The 25,004-nt window shown below is 36.9% G+C and overlaps 7 protein-coding genes across 8 annotated transcripts; 3 read left to right on the top strand and 4 right to left on the bottom strand.

Moving 5' to 3' along the window:
• Positions 1 to 3,010: 3,010 nt before the first annotated feature.
• On the top strand, positions 3,011 to 4,898 carry LOC110863106 (protein THEM6). The gene is made up of 3 exons (XM_022112344.2): positions 3,011 to 3,668; positions 3,753 to 3,955; positions 4,028 to 4,898. The coding sequence occupies exons 1-3, from the start codon at positions 3,527 to 3,529 to the stop codon at positions 4,370 to 4,372; spliced, it is 690 nt and encodes a 229-aa protein (XP_021968036.1). The 5' UTR covers positions 3,011 to 3,526; the 3' UTR covers positions 4,373 to 4,898.
• A 314-nt stretch (positions 4,899 to 5,212) lies between these two features.
• LOC110863105 (Golgi-associated plant pathogenesis-related protein 1) lies at positions 5,213 to 6,248 on the bottom strand. The gene is made up of 2 exons (XM_022112343.2): positions 5,819 to 6,248; positions 5,213 to 5,752 (listed from the first exon to the last, which is right to left on the bottom strand). The coding sequence occupies exons 1-2, from the start codon at positions 6,158 to 6,160 to the stop codon at positions 5,369 to 5,371; spliced, it is 726 nt and encodes a 241-aa protein (XP_021968035.1). The 5' UTR covers positions 6,161 to 6,248; the 3' UTR covers positions 5,213 to 5,368.
• Positions 6,249 to 6,380: 132 nt separating this feature from the next.
• Positions 6,381 to 9,924, top strand: LOC110863108. 2 transcript variants are annotated; one of them, XM_035855108.1, is made up of 5 exons: positions 6,381 to 6,674; positions 8,586 to 8,796; positions 9,050 to 9,328; positions 9,401 to 9,604; positions 9,693 to 9,924. In XM_035855108.1, exons 3-5 carry the CDS (start codon positions 9,110 to 9,112, stop codon positions 9,789 to 9,791), a joined length of 522 nt encoding a protein of 173 aa, XP_035711001.1. In that variant the 5' UTR covers positions 6,381 to 6,674; positions 8,586 to 8,796; positions 9,050 to 9,109; the 3' UTR covers positions 9,792 to 9,924. The 2 variants fall into 2 exon arrangements, with proteins under 2 accessions (XP_035711001.1, XP_021968037.2); XM_022112345.2 differs by lacking the exon at positions 6,381 to 6,674 and adding an exon at positions 8,130 to 8,504.
• A 160-nt stretch (positions 9,925 to 10,084) lies between these two features.
• Positions 10,085 to 12,122, top strand: LOC118433351. The gene is made up of 4 exons (XM_035845199.1): positions 10,085 to 11,602; positions 11,730 to 11,781; positions 11,846 to 11,883; positions 11,944 to 12,122. The coding sequence occupies exons 1-4, from the start codon at positions 10,445 to 10,447 to the stop codon at positions 12,004 to 12,006; spliced, it is 1,311 nt and encodes a 436-aa protein (XP_035701092.1). The 5' UTR covers positions 10,085 to 10,444; the 3' UTR covers positions 12,007 to 12,122.
• A 78-nt stretch (positions 12,123 to 12,200) lies between these two features.
• Positions 12,201 to 14,186, bottom strand: LOC110856049 (NADPH dehydrogenase). Its single transcript, XM_022104495.2, has 4 exons — positions 13,909 to 14,186; positions 13,327 to 13,836; positions 12,810 to 13,246; positions 12,201 to 12,731 (listed from the first exon to the last, which is right to left on the bottom strand). Exons 1-4 carry the CDS (start codon positions 14,149 to 14,151, stop codon positions 12,572 to 12,574), a joined length of 1,350 nt encoding a protein of 449 aa, XP_021960187.1. The 5' UTR covers positions 14,152 to 14,186; the 3' UTR covers positions 12,201 to 12,571.
• A 533-nt stretch (positions 14,187 to 14,719) lies between these two features.
• On the bottom strand, positions 14,720 to 15,639 carry LOC110841959 (desert hedgehog protein A). The gene is made up of 2 exons (XM_022087662.2): positions 15,245 to 15,639; positions 14,720 to 15,172 (listed from the first exon to the last, which is right to left on the bottom strand). The coding sequence occupies exons 1-2, from the start codon at positions 15,540 to 15,542 to the stop codon at positions 14,853 to 14,855; spliced, it is 618 nt and encodes a 205-aa protein (XP_021943354.1). The 5' UTR covers positions 15,543 to 15,639; the 3' UTR covers positions 14,720 to 14,852.
• Positions 15,640 to 21,147: 5,508 nt separating this feature from the next.
• Positions 21,148 to 23,135, bottom strand: LOC118434069. Its single transcript, XM_035846810.1, has 6 exons — positions 22,957 to 23,135; positions 22,524 to 22,872; positions 22,240 to 22,446; positions 21,833 to 22,108; positions 21,511 to 21,762; positions 21,148 to 21,439 (listed from the first exon to the last, which is right to left on the bottom strand). The coding sequence occupies exons 1-6, from the start codon at positions 22,983 to 22,985 to the stop codon at positions 21,350 to 21,352; spliced, it is 1,203 nt and encodes a 400-aa protein (XP_035702703.1). The 5' UTR covers positions 22,986 to 23,135; the 3' UTR covers positions 21,148 to 21,349.
• Positions 23,136 to 25,004: the final 1,869 nt, after the last annotated feature.

Below are 25,004 nucleotides of genomic sequence, written 5' to 3' on the forward strand. Positions count from 1 at the left end.
TAATCCTTAATTAATTTATACGTCCAAAAAAGTTCTTAACTTTCGTTCTCTTCATCCTATCCAAGTAACAAGGGACGTGAACTATATCACTAACATTTTCACCTTTATATATATCCCATTAATAGCAATTTTTTAAGAAATGCCATCTAAAAAAGCTTTCAAAGAACTCGGTTCATGGCTAACTTTTAGCCAAAAAACACTTTCTCTTCCTTTCACTTGGAATCAAGCTAAACTAAAAGTTGAACTACTTCCGTCGAAAAATATAAAACAGTATTATGCGTTTTACTCAATATTTATTTTTTTAAATCTGCATATACTTCATTTGCTCCCACAAGCCTATGTAATATTTTCGAATTCCAAATGCTTACTAGACGCCACAGGGACCAAGCAAAGTTGTCACCGAGAGTATATGGCGATAAGTTGGATTGTTATCTACACCGTGGCATATTTCTGGTCTGTAGCAATAATTTATAATTTGCATATCAACCGAAGCCTCCTGGTAGGATTATTAAATGCAATATTTCATGTTGGGCAACAAATAAAAAGTGGTTTGTTAACAAGTTATTTAAAAAATCGCTTGATACATATATTGTAAAAGCTGCCTATACATATATATTTCTAGATGATCCTCGAAATCGTTTCGATTTGTCATTCATCCTACTCTCCATGTGCAAACTTAGCATGTTTTTTGACTGGATGGCATGTTCTGCTGCGGCGATTATGCATCCAGAAGGTGCTCAATTTCTTGCTGCCTACGCCACCGATCCATTATGCAGAGGGTTTTTAATATTTCTCGACGTTACTGGTGTCAGTTTGCTCATCATCAGTCTATTCCTTGAATTTGCGTTGATCTCGTTTTACATAATCTTTGTTATACAATCTTTACAGCAAATAAGGTGGGTATGCAAATCCAGTAATTTCATTTGTGTATTATTAACTTAATGACGAATGTTCTGTGATGAATAGAAGGAGTCAATTACTACTCAATCTTAAGTGTCAATTCTTCACACGTCTCCAAATCTTGAACACAATCCATAACCTCATCTACTCTCACAGTATGCCAAATCTTATTGGGGCGCTGGCCATGGCAACTATTATCGGAAATTTTGGAGCAATACGACTTCATCATCTGTTGGGACCCTTTGATCTTTGCACAATGATTGTATTGGCCATTCTTGGTTTAGTTTTTATATTAGCATGTCTTCACTGCTTTGGAAGTGTCAGCGACCAAAGTCGTAAATGTGTAGACCGAATTGTGTATGAAACCTGCAGCACTTGCCATGAAAACATTAAGTACTGGAAAAGAAGAGTAAAAATTCTGAAAACTTTTGGAGTTCATTGCGACCCTGTTAGAATTCTCAAGTTCAGCGCTATGTATCTTTGTACGTCAGGAATTGTCAATATTTTAGTTACATTGTTAGTTATGACATGACTCTAAGCTTTTAAACATCGATATATGTACAGTAAGGAAGAATAATAACATTACATACATATGGTTCACAAGTAAATTAATTTTTAGCTGTAATTCACAAGGTTTGCGCGAATGTATGTAATTCGAGTTAAAATCTAAATCTTCCAATTCTTGACAAAAGTGCTTTCTTGTTTAGTCCCTTGTGCATTTTATGATAGATTCATGTATTTATGTTTATTGACAACTAAACTCTTCCAACATAAATATGTAACCCATATTCTCAAACTTTAAAATCAATTAAACCATTTGGATAAATTAAAGCCTGTAAGTTGGATTTTAAGATTCACAAAAGATAAGCAAACGTGGCCCCAAAATATAAAGATGGTCAAAAATATATGTCGAGCTAAGTAAGACCAACTGTCAAAAAGTTTGTGATTGAATAAAATCAACCAGTTTGATCATTGCATGGTTTACTAATCGTATGGCTTTGGGGACCCTGATGATATTAGTAGGTGTGTAAGGGTTTACTTTGCTAGCAGGAAAAATATTCGAGGCTATTTACTATTAAGTACAAATTCAAATCTAAGGAAAAATTTCCATGAAGTATACATGATGCATGAAGGGAGAAAGTTTGACGCTCCAAATGTTCTTCAAACTTTCCGGGTTTCGATATAAATAAAAAAAGATCTATTCCAAAAGACAAAATCCACCTAAAAATTTTGGAGAAAGTATACAGGTCATTACGAGAATAGTCATAAAACTGCTGAAATTCTTGACAAACTCGTTTCGCAACTTTTTGCTCTACATAGTTTTTGAACCTATCTATCTACCATACATGTATGTAGAGGTAAATACTTTAATTAGTTTTCTAATCAAATCACCTTATGTATACATAACAATTCTTTTTTTAGAAAGGTAGAAAAACGACTTTCTTTAAGTGATACTTTTTCAAGGCATATATATTTACTATGTTTATAATATGTACATACTTATATATTTATATACAAGAACAGGTATACAGAATCACAACCCATCAAAATATTCAGTAACCATCTCTCCAAGTTTTATTAGTATCAGAAGGTTTAGAAAGCCATTGTCGAATACATGCCTGGCCTGTTTAGTCGATGTACACACCTGTATGTATTTTTACTACCACATAATTTTTTTGTGCAATTGGTTTTGTCCGACTAGATTAAGAATTAAAATATAGTACAAATACATATGTAAAAGTAACTTAGGTATATTAAAATTTGAAACCATTTTCTCCCTGCTTAGGGAGAAAATTAAAAATACATTGTAGTTTTACGTGAATCATTGGGGTTTTTGGGTATATTTCTAACAATGATAGGACAACTGAATGAAATTAGTGGTGGTGATAAGCAGGTTAGATTATCCGTAAGTAAACCTTTTAATACACACAGGAAAGTGCATATACAACATTATACAGACAGAAGTACATATGTAATCCATCACTTTACAAAATATAACCTACATACGTTAAGACATGCCATATTCCGTGAATTATTTGCTAATACTAGATTAAATCTCACAGTAAAAGGAAGGTTTTCCTGCTCGTATAAATATTTATTTTTGATTTAAGTGAGCATATTTGCTTTAATGTATCCTCAAAGGATTAAGTGACAAGTTTATCGTATAAGTGCGGCTCAATTATTTAGCCACCGGCTAGTACAAATTTAAATGCATGCAGATACGCGTACCTACATAATCATTTGTTATCTCATAATCCTTAATTCCACCTTAAAACGCCTTGGTTACACATCAAAAATTTTGACAGCATCTTTTTCATGTGTCGCCACAAACAACGTAAACACATCTATGTATATAGACGAAATTATAGTGTTGCTGAATGAGAAATCTCTATTTGGCAAAGTGCCCCAGATTTGTGTACCGGTTTTGCTCGACGATCCCCACCACAAATCTTGGTGGACTTTGGCTCGTTCTCACCTCATTCGTATGGTTTTCTTATTTCCTTTGCACGTCATGAAACATAAATTCGTCATCTAACATCATAGCTCAGCTGCTCCTAAATATTTTCCTTCCACAAAGAAATTCGCCTCCAACATAGTTCCTATTGTTTTAAATAAATTTTGCATAATGTTGGAGGTGGTACTTTCATCTGCTCTGGTCGCATATATCCTACTTGATGTTAACTACTTTGTGAGGATGTTTCTCACTTGCTTTGCTGGCCGATATTTCCGACCAAAGTTGGGCCCCACGGATGCCAACGTGACTTATGGTAAGAAATAAGGATACTAAAGATAAGCACATGTATAAATATGTAGATAAATTTGATGTTTAATTTCATTTTTATTGGGACTAGGAATTGCTCTTCCTTGGGACGTGGACACGACCCTCGATCACATGAATAATTCAAAAGTCTTGAGGGAATTTGATTTCAGCCGGATGGAATTAGGAGTTCGAACAGGCGTTGTAGGGATGGTGATGAAAAAGGGGGGTGGATTTCCAGTCAATGCAAATTTTATTCGGTATCGTCTCCCGGTGAAACCATTCTCGATTTTCAAGGTATGCAAATATCTACTTGATGTAACTGAGGATAAGTGATTGGTTATATATAATTAATTGTGTCTTCTTCAGGTTGAATCAAAACTACTCGCATGGGATGAAAAACATGTGTTTATCCAGCAAAGTCTAACCACTTTGAGCGACGGAATAGTCAGGGCCGTATCCTATCCCAAGCTATCCGCTGCAGGGTGGAATCCTGTCGAATTGATGGATGCCAACTGGCCAGGGACAGTTTCTCCCTCAATTCCCACACAGTTTGAAAATATGAAAGAAATTGGGGACATTGTTAGTGAAAAGTTCAAAAAGGTCGGGAAAAAGAAGGCGGAGACATATGACGGTACTAAAGGATCCATCAGAGACTCGGTGGGGCCTTGGAAGAATGGTGGAACAACTGAGAAAAGAGACAAGTCTATATAAAATTAGTATTGTATTAATGTGATTTATCAAAGAGTCAGTCAGTATTGAAGGTTATTGATTAAGGTTTGTTAAGATGGTGTAAGCAAAGTATTGAACTTTATTTTTATTTGCATAGTACTGCTAGGTATGTATGTATACGTAGGTACATATGTAAGTGTGGGTGTATGTATGAAAAGCAAAATTATGCCTAGCATCATATTTAAGTGAGTTGTTTAATGAATAACTGTTATGTACAGGAATACAAAATGTGCACAAAACCTGCAATTTAGTGAACGTCCCATGAGGAACGAGTGTAATTTTTTCCGTACAAGCAATACTTGAGTACCACGTCATAAATGCTTTATTTTTTTTAAAGGGTGGTATGTTTTTATCACCTCTGACATTATGCACTTTGGAGCTGTCCGATATACGTAATTTTGTGTCTCTCTGGTAGAATCAGAGGTGAATTAAATAGCTGTCAATCGATTCACAGAATCAATATTCACTCTCATCGATACAATATTGTATCGATGAAAGTAAATATTTATATAGAAAATAGTAAATTAGTAAAAATTTGAACAAATTTCCTGCATAAAATTGGCCCAATTTTCTGCAGAAAAGCTTTATGCATAAAGCTTTCTGAAGAAACCTATGCAGAATTATGCACATATGGTTCTGCAGGATAATAGCGACACAAATTTTCTGCAGGATTATGTAAAAAAAATTATGCATAATACAATATGCATAGGGTTTTTGTCGATTTCTGCAGAATTCGGCAGAGTGATTTCAACCAGGGATACATGACGTTAATGTTAATCTTATTATACATACATAAAAGTAAGTACATATGTCAAATCATAGTCGAACCGTCAAGTTAGATATTTATTTGCAACCTGATAATATAGAGAAATTTTATTCATATAATATGTGAGAATAAATTTTCGCCCATATACGAACATTTTGCATAACATTCAAGTTCAATTTTTAGTCCATTTCTTCCCCCAATAATTAATTAAATTATGGTACTTCTTGACATTGAATATTTTGCTGAGCTGCAGCAGCCCCAGCCACGTTTCCAGGTGGCGTATACCTCGCGACAACGACCAGATATCCATCAGGGCCGACCGCAGCGCCATACCCCACCTTCTGACTTCCCTTCCAGACTAGCTGTGTGAAATGACCGGCGACAGCGACCTTGGTGTCAACGGCCCCACCGGCTGGACAGTAGTTTGGTTTTTCCCCATACCACGCCGTATTAGCACCAGCGATCGTGGCTGGTGGATTTGTGGATGAGCAGGGAATCTTGGCCAAATTTTCCCCATATCTTCCGGCAGGTTGACTATGCAAAAATTGTTTGGTGGAGGCCAAGTACTCGGCGTACTGCTGAGCTTCCGCTTCAAGCTGTGTTATCCATGTACATAAATCTTAATTTTTACTATATAAAATATAAAATTTTTATTATCATACAGCAGGATCCACAGTGAGCGGTGCAGCTCCATGTTTCCTTCGGTACTCGTTTCCATTAGCTAAGGCAGCTTGTCGTTGAGTCACAATGTCGGTTGGAACACCAGGTCTTGCCGCGCTACAAGTTCCCGACCCAGAACCACCCCCACCTGGTTTGTAACATGGTGGGCACATAATGTTGAACATGACGCAACCCAATGGAGCGACGCAAACAGAAGCTGGAGGAATCAGTGGAAGAGGAATAGGACCAAAGTACAATTTGCTTTCGGGTTGGGCTGGTTTTAAGGCCTCGCTGCATCCTACCAACGCCACCAGTAAGGCGACCGGGAGTAAAACTGTTTTCATGATGAAGTCCTGGAAACTTTTGAAATTATGGTACAAACGAGAACTTTGTTCGAGTTTTATATCATTTTTGGAAAGACGTCAGACCCGTGGCGTATAATGGTTTGCGAATAAATTGGCATTTGTTCTATTCGGGTCTGTTATTATGTCAATATTGGTCAGTAAATTATTTATTTAATTTCGCTTGACTTCGTATATACTTTTCTCTGGGGGTGGGTCGTGGGTCACATATGGGATATACATTTCATTGTCAATGCCTCGCACCCTGGACCCACGTAACACATTTACTATTTGTACAGGTTTTCCATTCATACGTTTCAATTAAGCTTTACCCAGAAAATCTGCAATATAAGTCATGCAACAAAGCAAGTTTTGTTCTGGAAATAGAAGTTAATGTGACTAGCTGGAAGAGTTTACAAAGCTGGCTTATTTTGAACTAAATATGCAAGTAGTTTTGTTCTCAATCACAGTTCTGGAAGTAATTACGTGCGTAGGAAGCTTTCACGTCGTAATATTCGTAAGTTTACTTGCATATGCATCATTTTTGACAGCCGTGGTAAAGTTACGAATTGTGCCTCCTGTGAAATAATTTTCATGGAAACTTTCATATATTTTATAAAAATGTATATTATTGCATATGTATATACATACATACTGAAATGGGAAGCGTATATGCATATATATTTGTGTCAGCGATCATTTGGACCACAACTAAAATTTTTATGACATGTTTTACGCACGAGTTGTGATTTTCTAAATGCAAGTATGTATGTAGGAGTACATATCGCATACCCTGGTTATTTAAGTATGCGACATTCATAGAGTTATATAATAATGATGACATTTGATACAATTTGTTTGCATAGCATGCAAACACGGTGTCAAATTACTTTCTCCATTCTCGCTTCATAAACAATGAAAGATTGAGACGATGATGAAATAAGTAGGCTGAAAGCATTAGTTTGTTCTTGGCTACGATCTCCATTATTTTAATGTTATAAATATATACTCAGGATCAGTACAATAAGTACCCGAGTTTGCACACATGTTTGTTTGCTGTTGCGCTCTTACAGGGGGAGCTCGCTTCGCTGGATACGAATTTGACCTTGCATAGCCCCAGAACGGTTTGTCGTAGCGGGTCAAAATTTTGAACAGAGGAGCATGTTATCCTCAGATAGTTGTGTGCAAAAATTCAACTCTCTACTTTCAAAAATGCCTCCCCCACAGTCCCCAGAAGGTGAGACAGTCATTTCAACTCGTTCCAAACTCCGTCTAAAAAATTCGGTCTCCGCAGAAAAGATTTTCTTTTCAAGTATCCGAAGCCGAAGAACTCCATTTGACTTACATCGGGGGATTGTACAGGTATTTCACTATTCGAAATGATTTTTATCCCCATTCTAGGTTCAAGGTCGTTTGCATTATCTTGAGTCAACTTTGTCGTTTTGGAAGTCGCAGAGTCATGATGAAAAATCCTCTTATTTATTTTTTCACCGTACAATTTAGGGAAATGTTATTCTAAAAGTGGTTTCAAAACACGGTCTACATCATACTTTGCAGATACATTCACTTTTTGGGGGACTTTGATAAGTGGGAGGACACCACGACAGGACATTGCACCCACAACCATAAACTGTTCAAAAAAGTTCTCCTCACTGAAAAGCACCAAATTTCTTGATTTTTTTTTTCGGCATTTGTCGTGTACTAAGCTCTTCGAACCCAATTAGTAACTTGTAGGGAAAATAGTTCTTCGTCAATTGTCACCCATAACTCACTCCAATTCCTCAATAGAAAATTTAAATACATTTGTTTGCAAACACCGGCGAAATTTTTTTGGAACAAGTTAAAATGACTGTCTAACCTTCTGGGGACTGTGGGGGAGGCATTTTTGAAAGTAGAGAGTTGAATTTTTGCACACAACTATCTGAGGATAACATGCTCCTCTGTTCAAAATTTTGACCCGCTACGACAAACCGTTCTGGGGCTATGCAAGGTCAAATTCGTATCCAGCGAAGCGAGCTCCCCATCTGTAGTGACTTAATTATTCAAAGTCAAATCTTCCTAAAAATGTATTGAATTATATTTAATTGTGACCAATACCATGAGTTAAATTTAGAATTAATTGTCAACTATGGCAGACGTGTTTCCGTACATAGCTTACTACCCCCACATTCAATATCCCATCATTGGAGTGTTATCCCTGCTTAACATGTTTTACCACAACGGCCCAATTCCTTCAGTTCCTTCTCCAATTTCTTTGCTGAAATATACCTACGATCACACCGGAATATCGGCAAAATTAGAGGAATCTATCCAATTTTACCACGTTCTTCTCTATCTCGAGGACAAAGTCCGATTTTATATTAAAATACATATTTTATTGCAAATATGATAAAAGTAAATATTAAAGATTAGTTCTTGTTTTATTTAGTTGGAAAAGTATCAATTGCACCTTGAAAATAAGGTAGAAATAGAGTGGATCATGTTAGAAATTGAATACCAAAGTCTTGGAAGACTTTTAGAACTGATTAGATCCCAGACTCTAAAACTTGTCTCCAGAGGATTATACTTATTTGAAGAAGACTCTCGCCTCGGAATATATCCCAAAAGCAGTCAATTTGCGGCATTACTTAGTTCCTAAGGTAAGCATTTATTTAAAAGTTGTTGATATAGTAATGTGACAATATTACTTAGATTTGTTAAAAATTATTGTATTTACTGACTGAATTTAGCAAACAAAATTTATGTTATGTTAGCCAATTATAAAATGCAAGAAACATGTAGCAAAAAGCGAATTATCCAGAGTGACATTTTTAATAAATCCTTGACCTGAATGGAGAAATTCGATTAAAATCCCTAAGAAAATTAACTTTTTCAATTATTGCATATTTACAGAGAGACGCTTTGTTCACGGACGCCCTTCATCCTCCAATCGAAGATTTTTCATTCGATGCAATGCATTTACTTTTCACAAACTACACCACAAAGTTGAACCATACTTTGGACTCACTCATCGATCTGAACGAAAGTGGCTTTCACCTGTTACATAATTTTAATATTCCGTGTGATAAGGACAAATTTGACATTAACATGCTGAATGAACTGCGTGACATTTTTGTCGAGTTGGATTTAGCATATGAAGCAAAGGATTTGGAGAGGGCATACGATATCACCGTAAGTTCAAAAATAAACGCTGAGGCTGAAAAACTAATGCTCAAAACTTATTTGTGTTTTGTATTGGTGCAGACTTATTTTAAGCCAAAATTACCCAACATGATGGAGATTTTATCGGATCTGATGACTGCACAAGGCAAAGACGCTTTAAAACTGAAGTACATCGATATCCCAACAATCTACCTTAACAACAAGCAAAATCTTATCCAATTCACTGCTTGGTTGGAATTTCACGACTACAAAATTCGTAAGAGCGTGTCCATAATTCAGAAAAAGGTATGTTTTGTTAATCTAGATTCAATTTTAATCTCATGAGTATATTTACATAGGTATGACTTATATTTATTTTTCATGCCTTTAAAAGTATACACGGATGACAAACTCATTCTCCAGAATCATGCAAATCTATGATGTGTTAGTGGTGGAAGTTCAAAATCTTTATAACAAATTTATGAAGCCTTGATTATCTATGTTTGTTTTTTAAGGTGTGATACATACGTTTTTCTGTGTTCAGATTTTTAATTGTTAATTAATTTGTAACATACCAGTATATGTAAATTAAATATATTTTGTAAGTATATATGTATGTTCTGAGAACAATGAGAAATAATAAAAATTCAGTTATTTGATTTAATATTTTTTTTTAAGTGGAAATATTACGTGAATTTTATTTCCATTCAAATGATGTCAATTCCGTTCATTAGTAATTTCAAATTTGACTATTAGCATCGATTAAGCTAGTTAGCACTGCATTTATGTTGGTTGTTGGTGTATCTTTACACAGGCAAAAGCTTAACACAAAGTAAACATGTATGTACATTTTGTGGAGAAAATGTTTCGCCCTTTGGGTAATCCTAATTTATTATTTATCCAATTAGTTTCTCATTCACAAAATGTATGTACATTGCTATCCATTTTGTTAATTGCCACTCATAGTGTTAAATGCCGAAAATGGTGGTTATAAATATGTTGATTTGACGTGCTTGTCAATATGTATTTCAATTTGGAGCAAATTAATAAAAATTGCTTTTCCTTTGTCTTCAGATTAGATTGGACTATGTAACAGTTGTAGAAAGACGAGCCACAGTAATCAAGCATTTTCTCAGAGTTTCGATCATGGGTGAAAAAAATCTTGTAAAGTTTCTTAAAATGGATATTGGTCTGCAAAACGCATTCGCGACAAACAAACGTGCCAGCACTTTGTCTATTGAATCCGATTTGCTAGAAATTGGTAAAAGTATTATAAGATCAAACCAGCTCATAGGATACTTACCCATGACTTGTGTCACCTCGTCAAACTCTGATTTACAAAGGAATTCGGAATTCAAGCGGCTTCTTCTGTGCCCGAAAAGCGTGCCATTCGTTTGGAGTGTCTGTCTTATATTCTATCAAATAATATCGTACGCTATGTGGCCTCTATTTTTTGCAAAGCATATGTACAACAAACTCCTGATTGATAGATCAACTGAAAAAATTGCAATGACAGCGTCACTAGTTTTGGCTGCTTTCATTATTCTTGGGCGACATATCTATGGGCTGGTTGGCTATAGGAAAACTTTAAAATTTTGGTCTCAATTTGTCAACCTTGTGCATAAATTTGAAGGACCAAGTGGTCAAAATCACCTGAAATCTGATGCTTTTATGCGCATTAAAGTTTGTATTAATCGGGTTATTGTAGAAAATGCTGTTGTCACCTTGCTCTATGGAACTTTCTGTTTAAGTACGTTTATTTTAAATCCAGAGGAGGAACAATGTGGCATTGCTTTCTATTATGGACACATGATTACAGCCATGTCATTTAAAATCATGGCATGTACACATATTTTCATTGAAATATGGATGACTTTTCCTGTACGAGTTATTCAAGGTTTGCTCCACATCCTTAGACAAGAATTAGACGATCAATTAATACTAAGCAAGGATGGAAAACTTACTGGAAAGGTGACTTTATTGAGAGAAAGTTGGATTGAGGACTATCACACAATATGCACACTGGCCAAACTTTACACCCACCATTTTGAGAAAGGTTTGATTCTTGAAATCGGATACAATTCGGTGCAAATGTTATGCCAGATCTTTTCAACGCTCTCATTAGTTCTGAGTGACATGGTCAACGCAGCTATAGCTCGCTGTACTCCGATTGCATTTTCGTTTAGATCAGTTTATCAACTAGCTAATGAATCTGATAAATTGTGTCAATTGCATAAAGAAATTTATGAGAGGTTATGCACCTATCATGGAGATTTGAAGCTTAATGAAGAACTCAAATATAAGGTATACACCGAATATATGCACATATTCAGTAGGACTCCTATTGAAGGAGTCGTGATTCACTAATGTATGCAAATGATTATCCAAGGATATTGCCGCTATTTACTATTTGCTGTTATGATTTTTTCAGATAGAATCTTTGCTTCGGGAGATGACCGTTAACGATCTCTCAATTCAGCCTGGTAATGTTAACGTATGAAATTTAACCAATTTAGGCTTGTTATTAAACGAACCATAATTTTGTAGGAAGGTATTTCAACCTGGATAGAAAATTGGTTACTTCGGTAAGTTGAAATTATGAATATGACACATGCAAAAAATTAATTAATCTAAAAATCTTTCAGATCATGTCGACTATAATCACATTTGTCATCATTCTTGTGCAATTTCGAAATGGAGACAAATAATAGTAACTTGACTTAATGGAAAAGTAATCTAGCTCTGTGTATATACATAATTTTGACTTATATTAAAATGTCCGATAGTCAATTTAATGGAAATGTACAATTTAATTCCCATCTAATCATGATAATTGTATTCACTTTTTAGCTAAAACGTTAATAATTATGCAATGTATAATAGAAATACAACTATTCATATATTTACATACATTCATAAGTATATGCATTTATTATTAATAAAACTTATACGATATGAAGGAAAGGTGCGCCACAAATTCGAATCAGGGAATTGCTAATTAATTATGTCCAAGTAAAATCATTATGCAAATTTTCTAAGTTCGATATTTTATTCATATCAAAGACAAACTTGAAGTCTCACATGTTCATCAAGGAACTGAATGACATGAAGCCAATTTACATACATGTGTATTCTCAAATATGTTGTAGAAGGTTAAAAAGAATAACCCTCCCCATTTCGCAATGGACATTTGAAACCCGTTACTCTCAGAATAATTTGATTGAACTGAGTTACATACACATGTCCGTGATGATAATACACGACTTATTCAATTTACTTGCGCCACGCCCACATCCAAGAGTACTGTGCTGGCCATCGAATATTTACCCCCAGCTCTTCCGCCGCAGTGTAAACCCAGTTGGGATCTTTAAGAAAGTGACGCCCTATCCCAACTAAATCTGCCGAACCGGTACGAACTGCTTCATCTGCTAACCTACGTAATAAATTATTCCACATTGCTTAATTGGAAATAATTAGTTAATTTAAATTACTAATTAATTATCTTACTTACTTGGGGTTTTGAAGTGATCCCACCGCAGCGACCGTTAATCCTGGAATATTTGCCTTTTTTATAAACTCTGTGAGTGGAAGGTGAAAGCCAAAATCGGGAGCCATAATTCCTTTCGTCACGATGGAAAGATTTCCCCCAGAAGAAATGTCTACGACATCGACGCCCAGTTGTACAAATCTTCTGCACAACTCGGTCACTTGATAAATGTCCCACCCCGTTTCATCCTTTGCCAATGGTGCACCACCACCACCGACATAATCCGTTCCAGACAGGCGACAAAATAACGGCATTTCCTCCGGGATAACTGACCGAATTGCAGACACAATTTCAAGCAAGAATCGAATCCTGTTTTCAAAACTACCTCCGTATTCATCGCTGCGGTGGTTTGTATTGCCTGAGAGGAATTCATGAATGAGATAACCGTGGGCGGCGTGGATCTGTAAAATGTGTGATAAATCCATTGATGATTCGACTTCATAGTTGACATATTTATAAGTAAAACAAGGTATTCTTATACCTCAATGACTTCAATCCCAGCGCGTACCGCTCTTTCTGCCGATGATGCCCAGGCAGCCACCATTTCTTTAATCTGGTCTTTTGTCAGCTCATTCGGTGTGGGATACTTGCCATCATTTTTCCATGGAATTGCACTGGGTGCAACGATATCAGCACCCCAACCGCCTTCCTCATTTGGCACAATTCCCCTCCCTAATCGACCACTGTTCTCTTCAAAATGGTGGAATGGTGGATATGTCGAGGCTTTTCGACCTCCGTGAGCCAATTGGATCCCAATTTTAGCTCCGTTGGATGCCTTCGCTAACCGGACAAGGCGACCGAGGGCGACTTCCTGTTCATCGCTCCAGAGGCCGGTGTCTTGTGGACTTAGGCGACCATTGGGAAGTACTGATGTGGCCTCGATAAAAACAAGGGCAGGACCGCGAAGGGACAAAGTACCAATGTGGGCAAGATGGAAGTCGGTAAAAACCCCGTCTTGGTCTTTGCAAGAGTACATGCACATGGGTGAAACCTAGCAAAATCCGATATTACATGATTGCTATGCAAGTTTTGTCATAATTTCTGTCAATGGATCCACACTCACCAAAATGCGGTTATTGAAAGTAAGACCTCGAATTGTCATTGGAGAGAAAAGTGACTCCGCCGTGGAAGGGAGTTCACTTAGCGGAACACCCACCGTCTTTTCCTGCACATGTCCCAATGGCAGTGGGGCCAGACTTTTGCTAATGCATCTTGCGTCACCCATTTTATAATTGTGTTTAACAGTGGAACGAAATTTTGAAAACCTGCTGACACACAAAATTCTTTTGTAGCACGGACTGGACATTGAATGGTGTGTATTGTTAGTAAACGAGTATATATACAATAAACTCCAAACCACGAGACCGGTTTTTATGCATATTCATAAATACATAATTGCATCACTCGTTCGCTTGCATGCAGTCGTCACGCTTTATCCATGAGACTGATGCGGGTCTCAACGATTGAATGGTTAGATGTATATGTAGGTTCTGTATGACAGATGCATGATAAGCAGAAAACGAAACGTTGTGATTTGCGTCACTAACATAATTGATACTTTTCATATGTACTTTTCAGCCATGCAAATTCATTACAACTTTGAGTGGGCTGGACAAGAATTATTTTCTAGATCAATCCATACTGCCCTGTTTCGTTAAACACATTACGTTTATTGCCATCATTCACAGTTCATCCACTTTAGTGGATGAATGAGACGAGACAAGTAGGTAATCTGTATAATGGTGTATGGTAGGTCAGCCTTGGAGCAAAGTTCAGTTGAGAAACATGCTTTACGTTTATGACAACAAATATGAAGTGATGACCATGAAATCACGTCATTACATAATGCAATAATTTATATTATGATGCATACATATAGTACATACCCATATTTATTTAAGTATATATGCACATTAGCAAAATAAATCTGTTTATCAATAAAAGTTTTACCCAAAAAGTAGTTTAATTGACCATATTAAAATTTGAAATATTTCCAGCAAAAAGTTTTTAGTTAACAGATATTTGAACGGATTGTGGAAGCAGATCTCGGACCTTCATAAGGTTCTTGGCATATCCATGAATCCCTTCCTTTTCAACTTCTTGTCCGGACTCGAATAATTTGTACCATGTTCGAAGTGGTGCCATGGAGACGTGCGCTACTTCAAAATCCGAAATATTTGAATAACATGCAACCAAAAATCCATTGGCAATGAAATGCCCAGTCATCGTCAAGGGAGCATAAACACCGGTGAAAGCCTCCAAAGAAATCTCGACGACATCGAGTAGCTCCAAACTTCCAGACGTATTCATGTGGTAGAGCTTGTCGGCTATAGTTTTTAGACAATTTTTACTTAAATTCTATGACGAATTTCTAAGAAGTTCGACTATTGATTACTTGCCTGTCGTTACTTGACCCGCCTTTTTGGCCACGCGTCCCTTTTTCCCAGCAACAAAGAGCAAATGATCCGCTGTGATTTGAACCTCTTTTCCATTGCTCATCTTCAGAATGACAAATTCGGCTACACGATCCGCTTCACGATGCGCCCAAGTGTACAATTTAGTCCATTTCAATCCTTGTCCCTTCTTGTCACTTGAAGTTAAGACTTTGTCTCCTGAGACGAGCTGGTCAAGTCGTCGCACTCCGTGATTCGTTGTGACGATGGTTGATCCTGGAAAACAGCAACATGGGACCGCCATCGTTCCAAATTTGTTGCACAAGAAAAAAGGTTATGTAATTGAAATGAGAATTTTTGGTGGAGTTGAACCAAAACCTTTGAAGCGAATGAGATCATCCGTGAACAGGTAGTCTATTTATATATATGTAAGGGGCAACTTTTTTTATTTTATTATGACCGGGGTAATAAAAATTGTAACTATTTAGATGGGTGGAACATTCAATCGAAATAAATTTTTTTAAATCTAGTATTTACATAGAGTGGAACCAGTCTCAATTAAGCAAGTTGAACATCCCGATTCGCAGTGTAATTCCCAAAATACTGTAAAGACGCATTATCTAAATATGTACGCTCATCTGCAAAGTTTATATTGATTTAAATGAGATTGATGGTATCAAGTATTTTGATTTTTTTGCTGTCAAAATAAATTCTTGACTTAACAATTTTTCTTAAGTGATGCATGCAACGTCATTAACAGCACATTAACAAAATTACCTAATCTGATAATTTGTAAATTACAACTGCCAAAATTAAAAAAAGTCCTGCCCAAGCATTGATTGAGCTAGCTGTTTGAATTTTTTTCATAATTGCTAAATGCTTGTCAATATTGATTGAATTCAGCATTGATAAGTATTCAGAATGTACTTTCTGAACAATAAGAACAATATTAAGTACTCGCTTATTATAGAGGCCAAAGGTAAATAATATAGCAAAATTTATTTTCTCGGTAAAAATTAATGATACAATGACAAAGTGTGGACAAAATCTCCGAAAATGAAGAATAAGCTCGGAGATTGCTAAGATCGGTCAAGTAGGTGACCAGTAGGGATCATATAGGTCAGATAAGGTCGTTGATGCAGAATATTATAATTTGTAAAATTAGGCTAACAACCAAATTCATGGCAAAATTGCATGCAATTCCCCAACTTTTGATTTTTTGATTTTTTTGAAAAAAATATTCATCCTTGCACCACCCCCTTAGGAGAAACCACGGACAACAAAAAGTTTATGCGCCCTGGGACCAACTACTTCCCGCAACCGCGTATGCAGAAAATATTACCCCCCATAAACTTACAAAAATCCCCCCTTTTAAATTAATATAGGGTTACGATCCTGTTTTGCCCTCCCAAGTAGAAAATCCATTTTTACGTGTCGATGACGAAAACTTTAAGCCGATTGCCGTTTTGTCGAAATACTCTGATTCGAGTCGCAAGAAAATCACGTACAAAAAGGTCGACTGGGTTCTTCGTTTATCTCACGATACCCGTCAGCCAAAATGGATTGGTCCTTACGTCGTAATTTCCCAAGTTTCCGATACAGTTTATGAAATCATAGACGCACGACAAGATAAACGCGACGACGACCATCCAAAACTAGTAGTTAGCAGTAATGACCTTAAGCCCTACCCACACAGAAGTTATGCTGGTGACATCTCAGAAGACGCCACAGATGAGTCCGATGACGATATGTCTGCTGATTCAGTTGATGATTTTGAATTTTCTATTGATTTTAAGATAAACCCCCAAAAAAGCTATAAACTAACTAAGAAACCTATTTTTCGAGCCCCTTCCAGGTCAAATTCTTCCGTTGGAGTCCCGCCACCTTCGAGACAGAGTTCCCGACCTTCTTCACATCCCAATTTTCTGAACCCCAAAATGATGAATATAACGATGATGATGATACCCAAATCTCAGAGAAGTCGCACACTAATAATTCACATTCTCTTAATACTTCTAGTTCTGGGCGTAATTCAATTAATTCTTCTTCTTCTGATTCACACAGTATGCCCCCAAGCGTATCAGTTGTTAGTCTTGCCCCACGATCCCAAATTCAGTCGCAAACTGACCCCGATACGTCACAAAATGAGTCCGAACAAGAATCTTCAATGTTAAGTCGTAGCACGAGAACTAGAATTCCCTTGTCGCGATACTCTCCAGGAGACTTTAGGAAATGAAAATCCTGAAAATTTTTACTTATTTTGATATTATTTTATATATTTTTAATTTTTATTCCTGTAACTTATTTTTTAGTGTGTATGTACAAATTTCCTGCATGACACACTTTTCCGCCTAATTTTTACTTTGTATTACACTTTTTAATAATTTTAACTTCCGTAAAAATTTTTTTTAACCACAATTTCATACTCCAAATTTTTCCTTCATTTTAAAGATTACACATTTTTATCCACAAAATTTCTTCCTTAAAAGAGAGAGTTTGTCGAAATGCCGAAAATGAGACGAGAAATTTGAGACGCAAAGCCAATATGTTTTACTAACAACTAATGATTTTATATGTACATACACTAAACTAATTTGGTCGTCCAATCTTGTTTTCAGTTTCGTCGCCATAGCATGACGCCAAGGCCCCCAATTCCCAGATGCACGTTATGTGGAGGATATGGGCACTCCGAGAAGGATTGCTGGCGAAACCCGTGGTGTCATCCGCCGTATCTTCCCCCATCGGATACGTCCCCTTCCTTCCGCCGCCTTACCGCCGCCCCGCGTCTGGAGATGGAGGACCATCTCTGGCAAAAACCGGCCTCCTGTGGGGATTGGATATCCCCCACCCGACGAGCCTACCACTCGGCCCACGGAAGCCACCGTGGCCGAGCTCGACTGTAAAAAGGAAGAACCTCTCTCCAGCTCAGGGAGACCGACCCGAGGATTCCGAGTGTGAACACCTCCACAACTCTTCTCTCCATCATTTCTTGCACCACGCCTTCTGCGTGGCTGCCATTTTGGAAATACATTATTATCAAAAATTAGGTTCCTAAAATTCATTTATTGTACACGTTATGATCGTTTAATGTAAGGAGTAAAGATTTCTTAAAACCTTGTCAAGTGAAACTTATTGCGTACACCGATATCGAACAGTTTATTCGGGTCATTCTCCATAAAAATTCGTACATTGAATCGTGCCAGGTGCAGTTTAGTATAGAAACGGTGCATAAGTGGAAATCAGAGTGCAAAGCAAGACAGTAACTTTAATTGCCAAGCGAGAGACAATTCATCCTCCTCCCCGTGCGTCGTAGCTCTCATCTGGCTACTCCCCCTGTGGCGTGTAAAGGTGGCCGTGACCAGAGGCGTGTCCGCATCCGTTCCCCCAAGGACCCTGACGTCCGGTACTCGATGAGACTCGCCCAACATCCCTTACCGAGCAGCCGCCGCCATATTTTACGCCCACAAAAGATGATTGCTGAAGTTTATTTTATTGTATCACCTAAGAATTACGAAATTTTTCGACTAGTCTATTTAAGTACTTATTTATGGCTATTTCGTCTTGAGAATTTATGCAAAAGAGATATGCTCAGGATTGGCAAGTATTGTCCAGCACACGTGTTGAGTTAACACAATATGTATTTATACTTATGAATCTATGTATGTACTGTGGATGAAGTTCTAACCCTGCAGACTTATTACACCGCTTTGTAGCATTAATTTCACGACGTCACCGGTCAAAAAAATTTTTTCCTCCAAACTGGTCCAAAATAAAAGTCTAGCATGGGAATAGTATAGAAAAATTATTTTTAGCGTTCTATGACCCCTGGGTCATGAATTAAGGGCCCCTGAAGGGTCAAATAGCGTTCCCTGATAACCCCATGCAAATGGGGTATCAAATTAATCCCCTGGACCAGGGGAACCAGAAAAATATTTTTATAAATTTTTATGACCCTTGAGTCGTGAACTAGGAGCCCTTGAAGGGTTAAATATCATTCCCTCACAACTAAAGGCAAGTGGGGTATCAAATTAATCCCCTGGACAAGGGGAACCCAAAAAATATTTTTCTGATTCCCCTGGTCCAGGGGATTAATTTGATACCCCATTCACCTTAGTTACCATGGTTACTATGTTGACCCTTCAGGGACCCTTAACTGTTGCCCGATAGGTCAAAAAAATTCAGGAAAATATTTTTATGCTTGCCCTTTGCCAGGGGATTAATTTGATACCCCACTTGCATGGGGTTACCATGGTTACTATTTTGACCCTTCGGGGGCCCTTAACTCTTGACCTGAGGGTCAAAAAAATCCAGAAAAATATTTTTTGGGTTCCCCTTGTCCAGGGGATTAATTTGATACCCCACTTGCCTTTAGTTGTGAGGGAATGATATTTAACCCTTCAAGGGCTCCTAGTTCACGACTCAAGGGTCATAAAAATTTATAAAAATATTTTTCTGGTTCCCCTGGTCCAGGGGATTAATTTGATACCCCATTTGCATGGGGTTATCAGGGAACGCTATTTGACCCTTCAGGGGCCCTTAATTCATGACCCAGGGGTCATAGAACGCTAAAAATAATTTTTCTATACTATTCCCATGCTAGACTTTTATTTTGGACCAGTTTGGAGGAAAAAATTTTTTTGACCGGTGACGTCGTGAAATTAATGCTACAAAGCGGTGTAATAAGTCTGCAGGGTTAGAACTTCATCCACAGTAATCGATAGATAAATAAATTCGTCCATAATGTATGACATTTTCAAACGCTTCGTATTCGGGAAATGTTATCAATCTCTTACATATTTTCACAAATATCTGAAATTTTTAGATATGTACATACATATTTTAGAAGGGGTTAGAACGAGTTAATGCCTTATGAGTTTTATTTCGTCAAACTTCGTACACCAAATTGCAAATGGTTGTTGCGATACTAAATACCAACTGATATGTACATATGCAACTGAAAAGCAATCCCAATCTCGTTTCCGTGCTATGAGATGGTGAAAACTGCTACTTTAAGAATCCATATTAAATTGCATAATAAATCTTAAAAACAATGAAATGAAACTCCTGGTAATTAAATTATTCGCTAATGATTTTGTAGGACTTTAGCAGTACATTAGGTAGGAACATGCTAGTAGTAAGAAGTTCAAGGTTGTAGTTTAATTCTAGTTTTGAATAGGATGCTTAAAGTAAGAAAAAAAGGTTGATATTTTTTATTCAACATTATAAACATTTATATCGTGCGTGATAAGACAATAACTACTGCACGTTTTGTGTTTTCCTAGAACATTGATAAAGAAATAGCAATCTAAAAATTATGGAATTTTTATGAGATCGAAAATACTGACATTTATTAATTTGTTACTAGTGTTCAACTGGGCATAAATTTTTGTATCTGCGCTATAATTTGAAGCTTAATATAAAATCACCGGTATCCTCAACTCAGAATTCCAAAAAAGAAGTATGTACGTATGTAGTTTTTGATCCCCTAAAGCATCGTGCGTATAATTAATACATAATTCACAATAGCAAGTAATTCAACATTCTACGCCTTAAATTTCTTACAGAACATTTTGTTTAAATACATCCATGCATATTGTAATCGTGTTGGACAAATATTTAGTGCCACTCACACTCTCTTAACTTTTTTAACAGACAAATATTTTGATTTAAATTAAAAATATTCATTAGTTCGCTAAGTAAACATTTTATTAATTGTATACAATATAGAACTCTCAAATTTACATCAATAAAAATACGAAGAATTTTTTGCACAATTTTGTCTTATGGGCCATAAGTTATGGCTTAATGCCTTGGGTTTTTATGTAATTTACAAAGTGTGGCATGTATGTATAAATTTATGTTTATGTACATATTTAGAAGCAACATGCTTGAAAATAAGTCTTAGAAACATGCAGCAATTACATGCAGTACAAAAAATAGTACATTGAGAAGATTGGCACATTGAACACTGCAACTACATGAAGAAGTACATTAACATCACATGAAATAATTTTTGTATTTATATAATTCGGAATTGACCACAGTTATGTAATTGTTTGGACCAAAGTTTAAATACAATTTTCCCGAACCACCAAGCATACCAAAATCACATTACAATTTCTTAATTTTGTACCTCAACTTGTTAATGTCGTGCACAAGTCCAACACGCAAATCCAAATATCCTTTTCTTCGATTTATCTCCTGTAAAAATTTTAAAAAAAACATAAGTATACAATTACGTATGCCGAGCTTAAATTTGACTTTGGACATACATTTAGATGAAAGTTGTCAGCCAACTCGGCCACCTTGCTCCCTGTGATTGAATGGTGTGGCTGCAACAGTTGGATGAACGTGCTGTTCACCAAGACGTACTGCTTCACAGCTTCGACCAGAATTTTTGTCCGAGGAACGATAACTTCTTTCAGTTTCTGATAATCCTTTGTATTGTCATCCTTTGCACGTTTCAAACTTTGTTCATTCAAACCGGTCTTATCAATTCCCAGTTTGTTTTGCAGCCGGTCCAACTAAAATCAGTTCAGAAATTCATATAATCATATGAAGTGTGAAAAAATACATACATACATATGTACATACCTCATTCCAAGCTTCTTCCCGTTTTTTGAGTAATGCAACCAAATTTTTAACGATGGTCAGAACGTGATCGAAATTGTTCACGAGTAACAAGTTATCAATGTATGCTCCTCCCTCTATGGCGTCAACTTCTGGCGGTGGTGTAATATAAATATGGTCCCGAACCAAATTTTCATCATGAAGGACGTGGATGATGTATTCATTTTCTTCCACCATAGATTTGTAGTCAATCATTAACTGCTTGGCTAGTGCAGCGTCACTCCGTTGAATGTCCTGAATCTATAATAAGAAGATACTAGGTACTATTTTTAGTACTGTATTTGTTTCATGCGAATCGTGGTAATGTCAACGTGTAAAACTTGATATTTAAGGGTCATCTCGCCATTAGAGCTTAATTTCAATTTTATTACCTCCATATCAAATTCGTGTTCCAATTTCTCGTCACACTCATCCAACGCCCTGAATGCCGTGGTGATAAACTGCATAGGTTTTTCAGCCCTCTCCATCCTTTCGTATTGACTAGTTTGCGAAGTGAGACTTGTCACGATGTCTTGAACTGGCTGTAGCTTTGTTTTTATGAGAGATTGTAACGCTGTGATGTCACTAATGGCTAGAAACTTTATATCAAATAGATCGTTATTTCGGAAATAGGGACCAATTTTTGTATCCTTTGATTTATTTCTGTCTGTATTACCTGCATTTCTACGGATCTCAAGTGTTCACAATCTTGGACAAGTTTCCTCATAATTTTATAAGTCGTATTGATTCCTTTGTCATGAAAATAATGGTGGTATTTGGCCCCATGTTTTTGGGAAGTGATCATGCCTCCGATGCCGATTAGGACCAGGAAGCAGATAAATAGGGCGAGCAGTGCGAGGGCGAGAACCCATCGTCTTTTGTGATAAGGAAGATTTGCAGGGTTTCGGATGAAGGGATAGCCACCAACTCGGATATAGCTTTTGTTCGCAGGTCGACGAGAATTTTGACCGCGGGGTCGCCGAGTGACGCGATGTGTGTGACTGTACGGCATGACGATGCCGTTACTGTGAGAATAGGTAATGTTTTACAGTAAAACTTCTATGACCTTAACAGAATGCTGTATACTTATCAGGAATATGCACACTTACCTCCTCGAACTTTCAACGAATCTTGTCATCTGCACAATGTATGATAATATGAACGAGAAAAGGTGACAAAATTTGCCAGCGCAAAGTTCTAAGCATTTCTGAATCGAATCAGACTCTAGCACTTTATTTTATACAAATGAAATAACGTGAGAGAAGTGAAAGAACATGTGCTGGGTAGATAAGAGGTCTCCCTCCGCAATTCACCCACTGCTTGCTCCTGCTTTCTCCGAGCAACTCAGCCACTTTCTCTTCAGGGATGTCAGTTGCACGGGCTCCTAAATCAATGCAACAGGCTTCTTCCCAGATTATTGATTTATGCAATTCTAAAATACTGAATCTGGATCTATAGAATCACGATATGACATTTTATTGCGTTCAAAACTCTTTTATACATATGTACATACATACTAGAAAATCATGAACTTTTCCATTCCGTTAACTCCATTGTAGATTTGATCATTGTATTTATTATAAAATTAGAAATATATGCGTAATAAATTTTATTATGTAGATTTTACGTATGCTGTTAGAAGCTGAGGATCACACAAATTTAGATTGTTTAAAAGGATATCAAAGCATTTATGGTCTGATCTAACAAAACTTTAAATGCTACCAAAACGGTAGACTTTGAGCAAATGAATAGTCTATGGTCGAACACGCCGATGGGAACACCCGGCGTTGGAAGGGCTCGAATGTCTTTCAAATAACATTTTTTTCTGAACGAGGAATAATCCAAGTAATTTGAACCCATTCTAAACTCTCGCAAAAGGTTGGCTGAATGGTCTCTAAATTTTGCAGTGAAGCTGAAAGTCACCATCTGGGTGACAAACGAAGCGACCGAAACATACATTATTGTCAACCATAGCGAAAAAGGGTATGACTTGTAAAGTCGAATTCCTGCATAAGTGCTCAGAATATGCATCGTTGAAGCTAACACGGTGGCCACAAAGCCCAGGAGCCCCGTCACATTACTAGCAGCATACAGAGGGATAAGAATTTGTCGAAAGTAATTTGCATGTTGCCCCCGCAAAATTCCTCCTCGAAGAATAATAAACTTAAATGCGAGCCTCAAATCTGAAACATAATTACTCAACCAGGTCACCGTTAGCAAGATGGTTAGCATTGCCAACATTGTGACCCTGACGCACTCGTACACCGAAAGGAGACAAATTGCACATCGGATAATAAATGAGACTAGTCTAACATACGGGTTTCGATCTATGCCGAATTTAATTGGGATACGGCTGCAAATAAATGATGTAATGTAAATGGTTGGGTCGACCTGGAACCACATAAGGACCAGGATACAAGGTGCAGGGCAAATGTAGGCCATGATGAGAATGATTTTTAGAATAAACTCCAAATTCGTTTTAATGGTTCGTGTTCTTCCATTTCCCCCAAAATCTGAACGAGAATAAAATTAAGATTAAAATTAATAATTAAATGGTAGATTTAGGTGAATGCTGGGCGCTAAGTAATTCACGACTTACCTTTACGAAGCCTTGTATTAACTTTTATGACAGCGTTCATGCTGAACACAAATTCTTCTTGAGAGGCGTCAAAAATCCGATAGAAGACAAGCAGCACCGTCGAAAGTGATATTATTATAATTTGCAGAGACATGACAAGCGTTCTTTTCGTCAGAAGATTTTTGACCAACTCTGATCGCAACCAAGCACAATTGAAACATTTGGTGGAAATAATGTTGCGTAAAAGTTTTGCTGTTCCGTGTTGAGAATTTGTTTTGCAGAACGCGTCAGAAAATAGACCATATTTGATTAGTGAAATGCACAAAATTCCAACAAAAATTCCTGCTAGCCCAATAAAATATGGCAAAAATTTCCAAAACCAGTTAAACTTGCGATGCTTACTGCAATAAATTTCTTTGCGATTACAATTCCATAACCACGGTAAAGTGTAAATAAATGGATAATGATCTTGAAATAAATTGGCATATAAAGCCCAAACTCTAAAGCCCGAGGTAGTCATTTATTATTATTGAAGTATTCAAATTTGCTGACTTTTGGGCTACTGCTATGCGTGAACGT

This window comes from Folsomia candida, unplaced genomic scaffold (assembly GCF_002217175.1).
Source record: "Folsomia candida strain VU population unplaced genomic scaffold, ASM221717v1 Fcan01_Sc001, whole genome shotgun sequence".
NCBI lineage: Eukaryota > Metazoa > Arthropoda > Collembola > Entomobryomorpha > Isotomidae > Folsomia > Folsomia candida.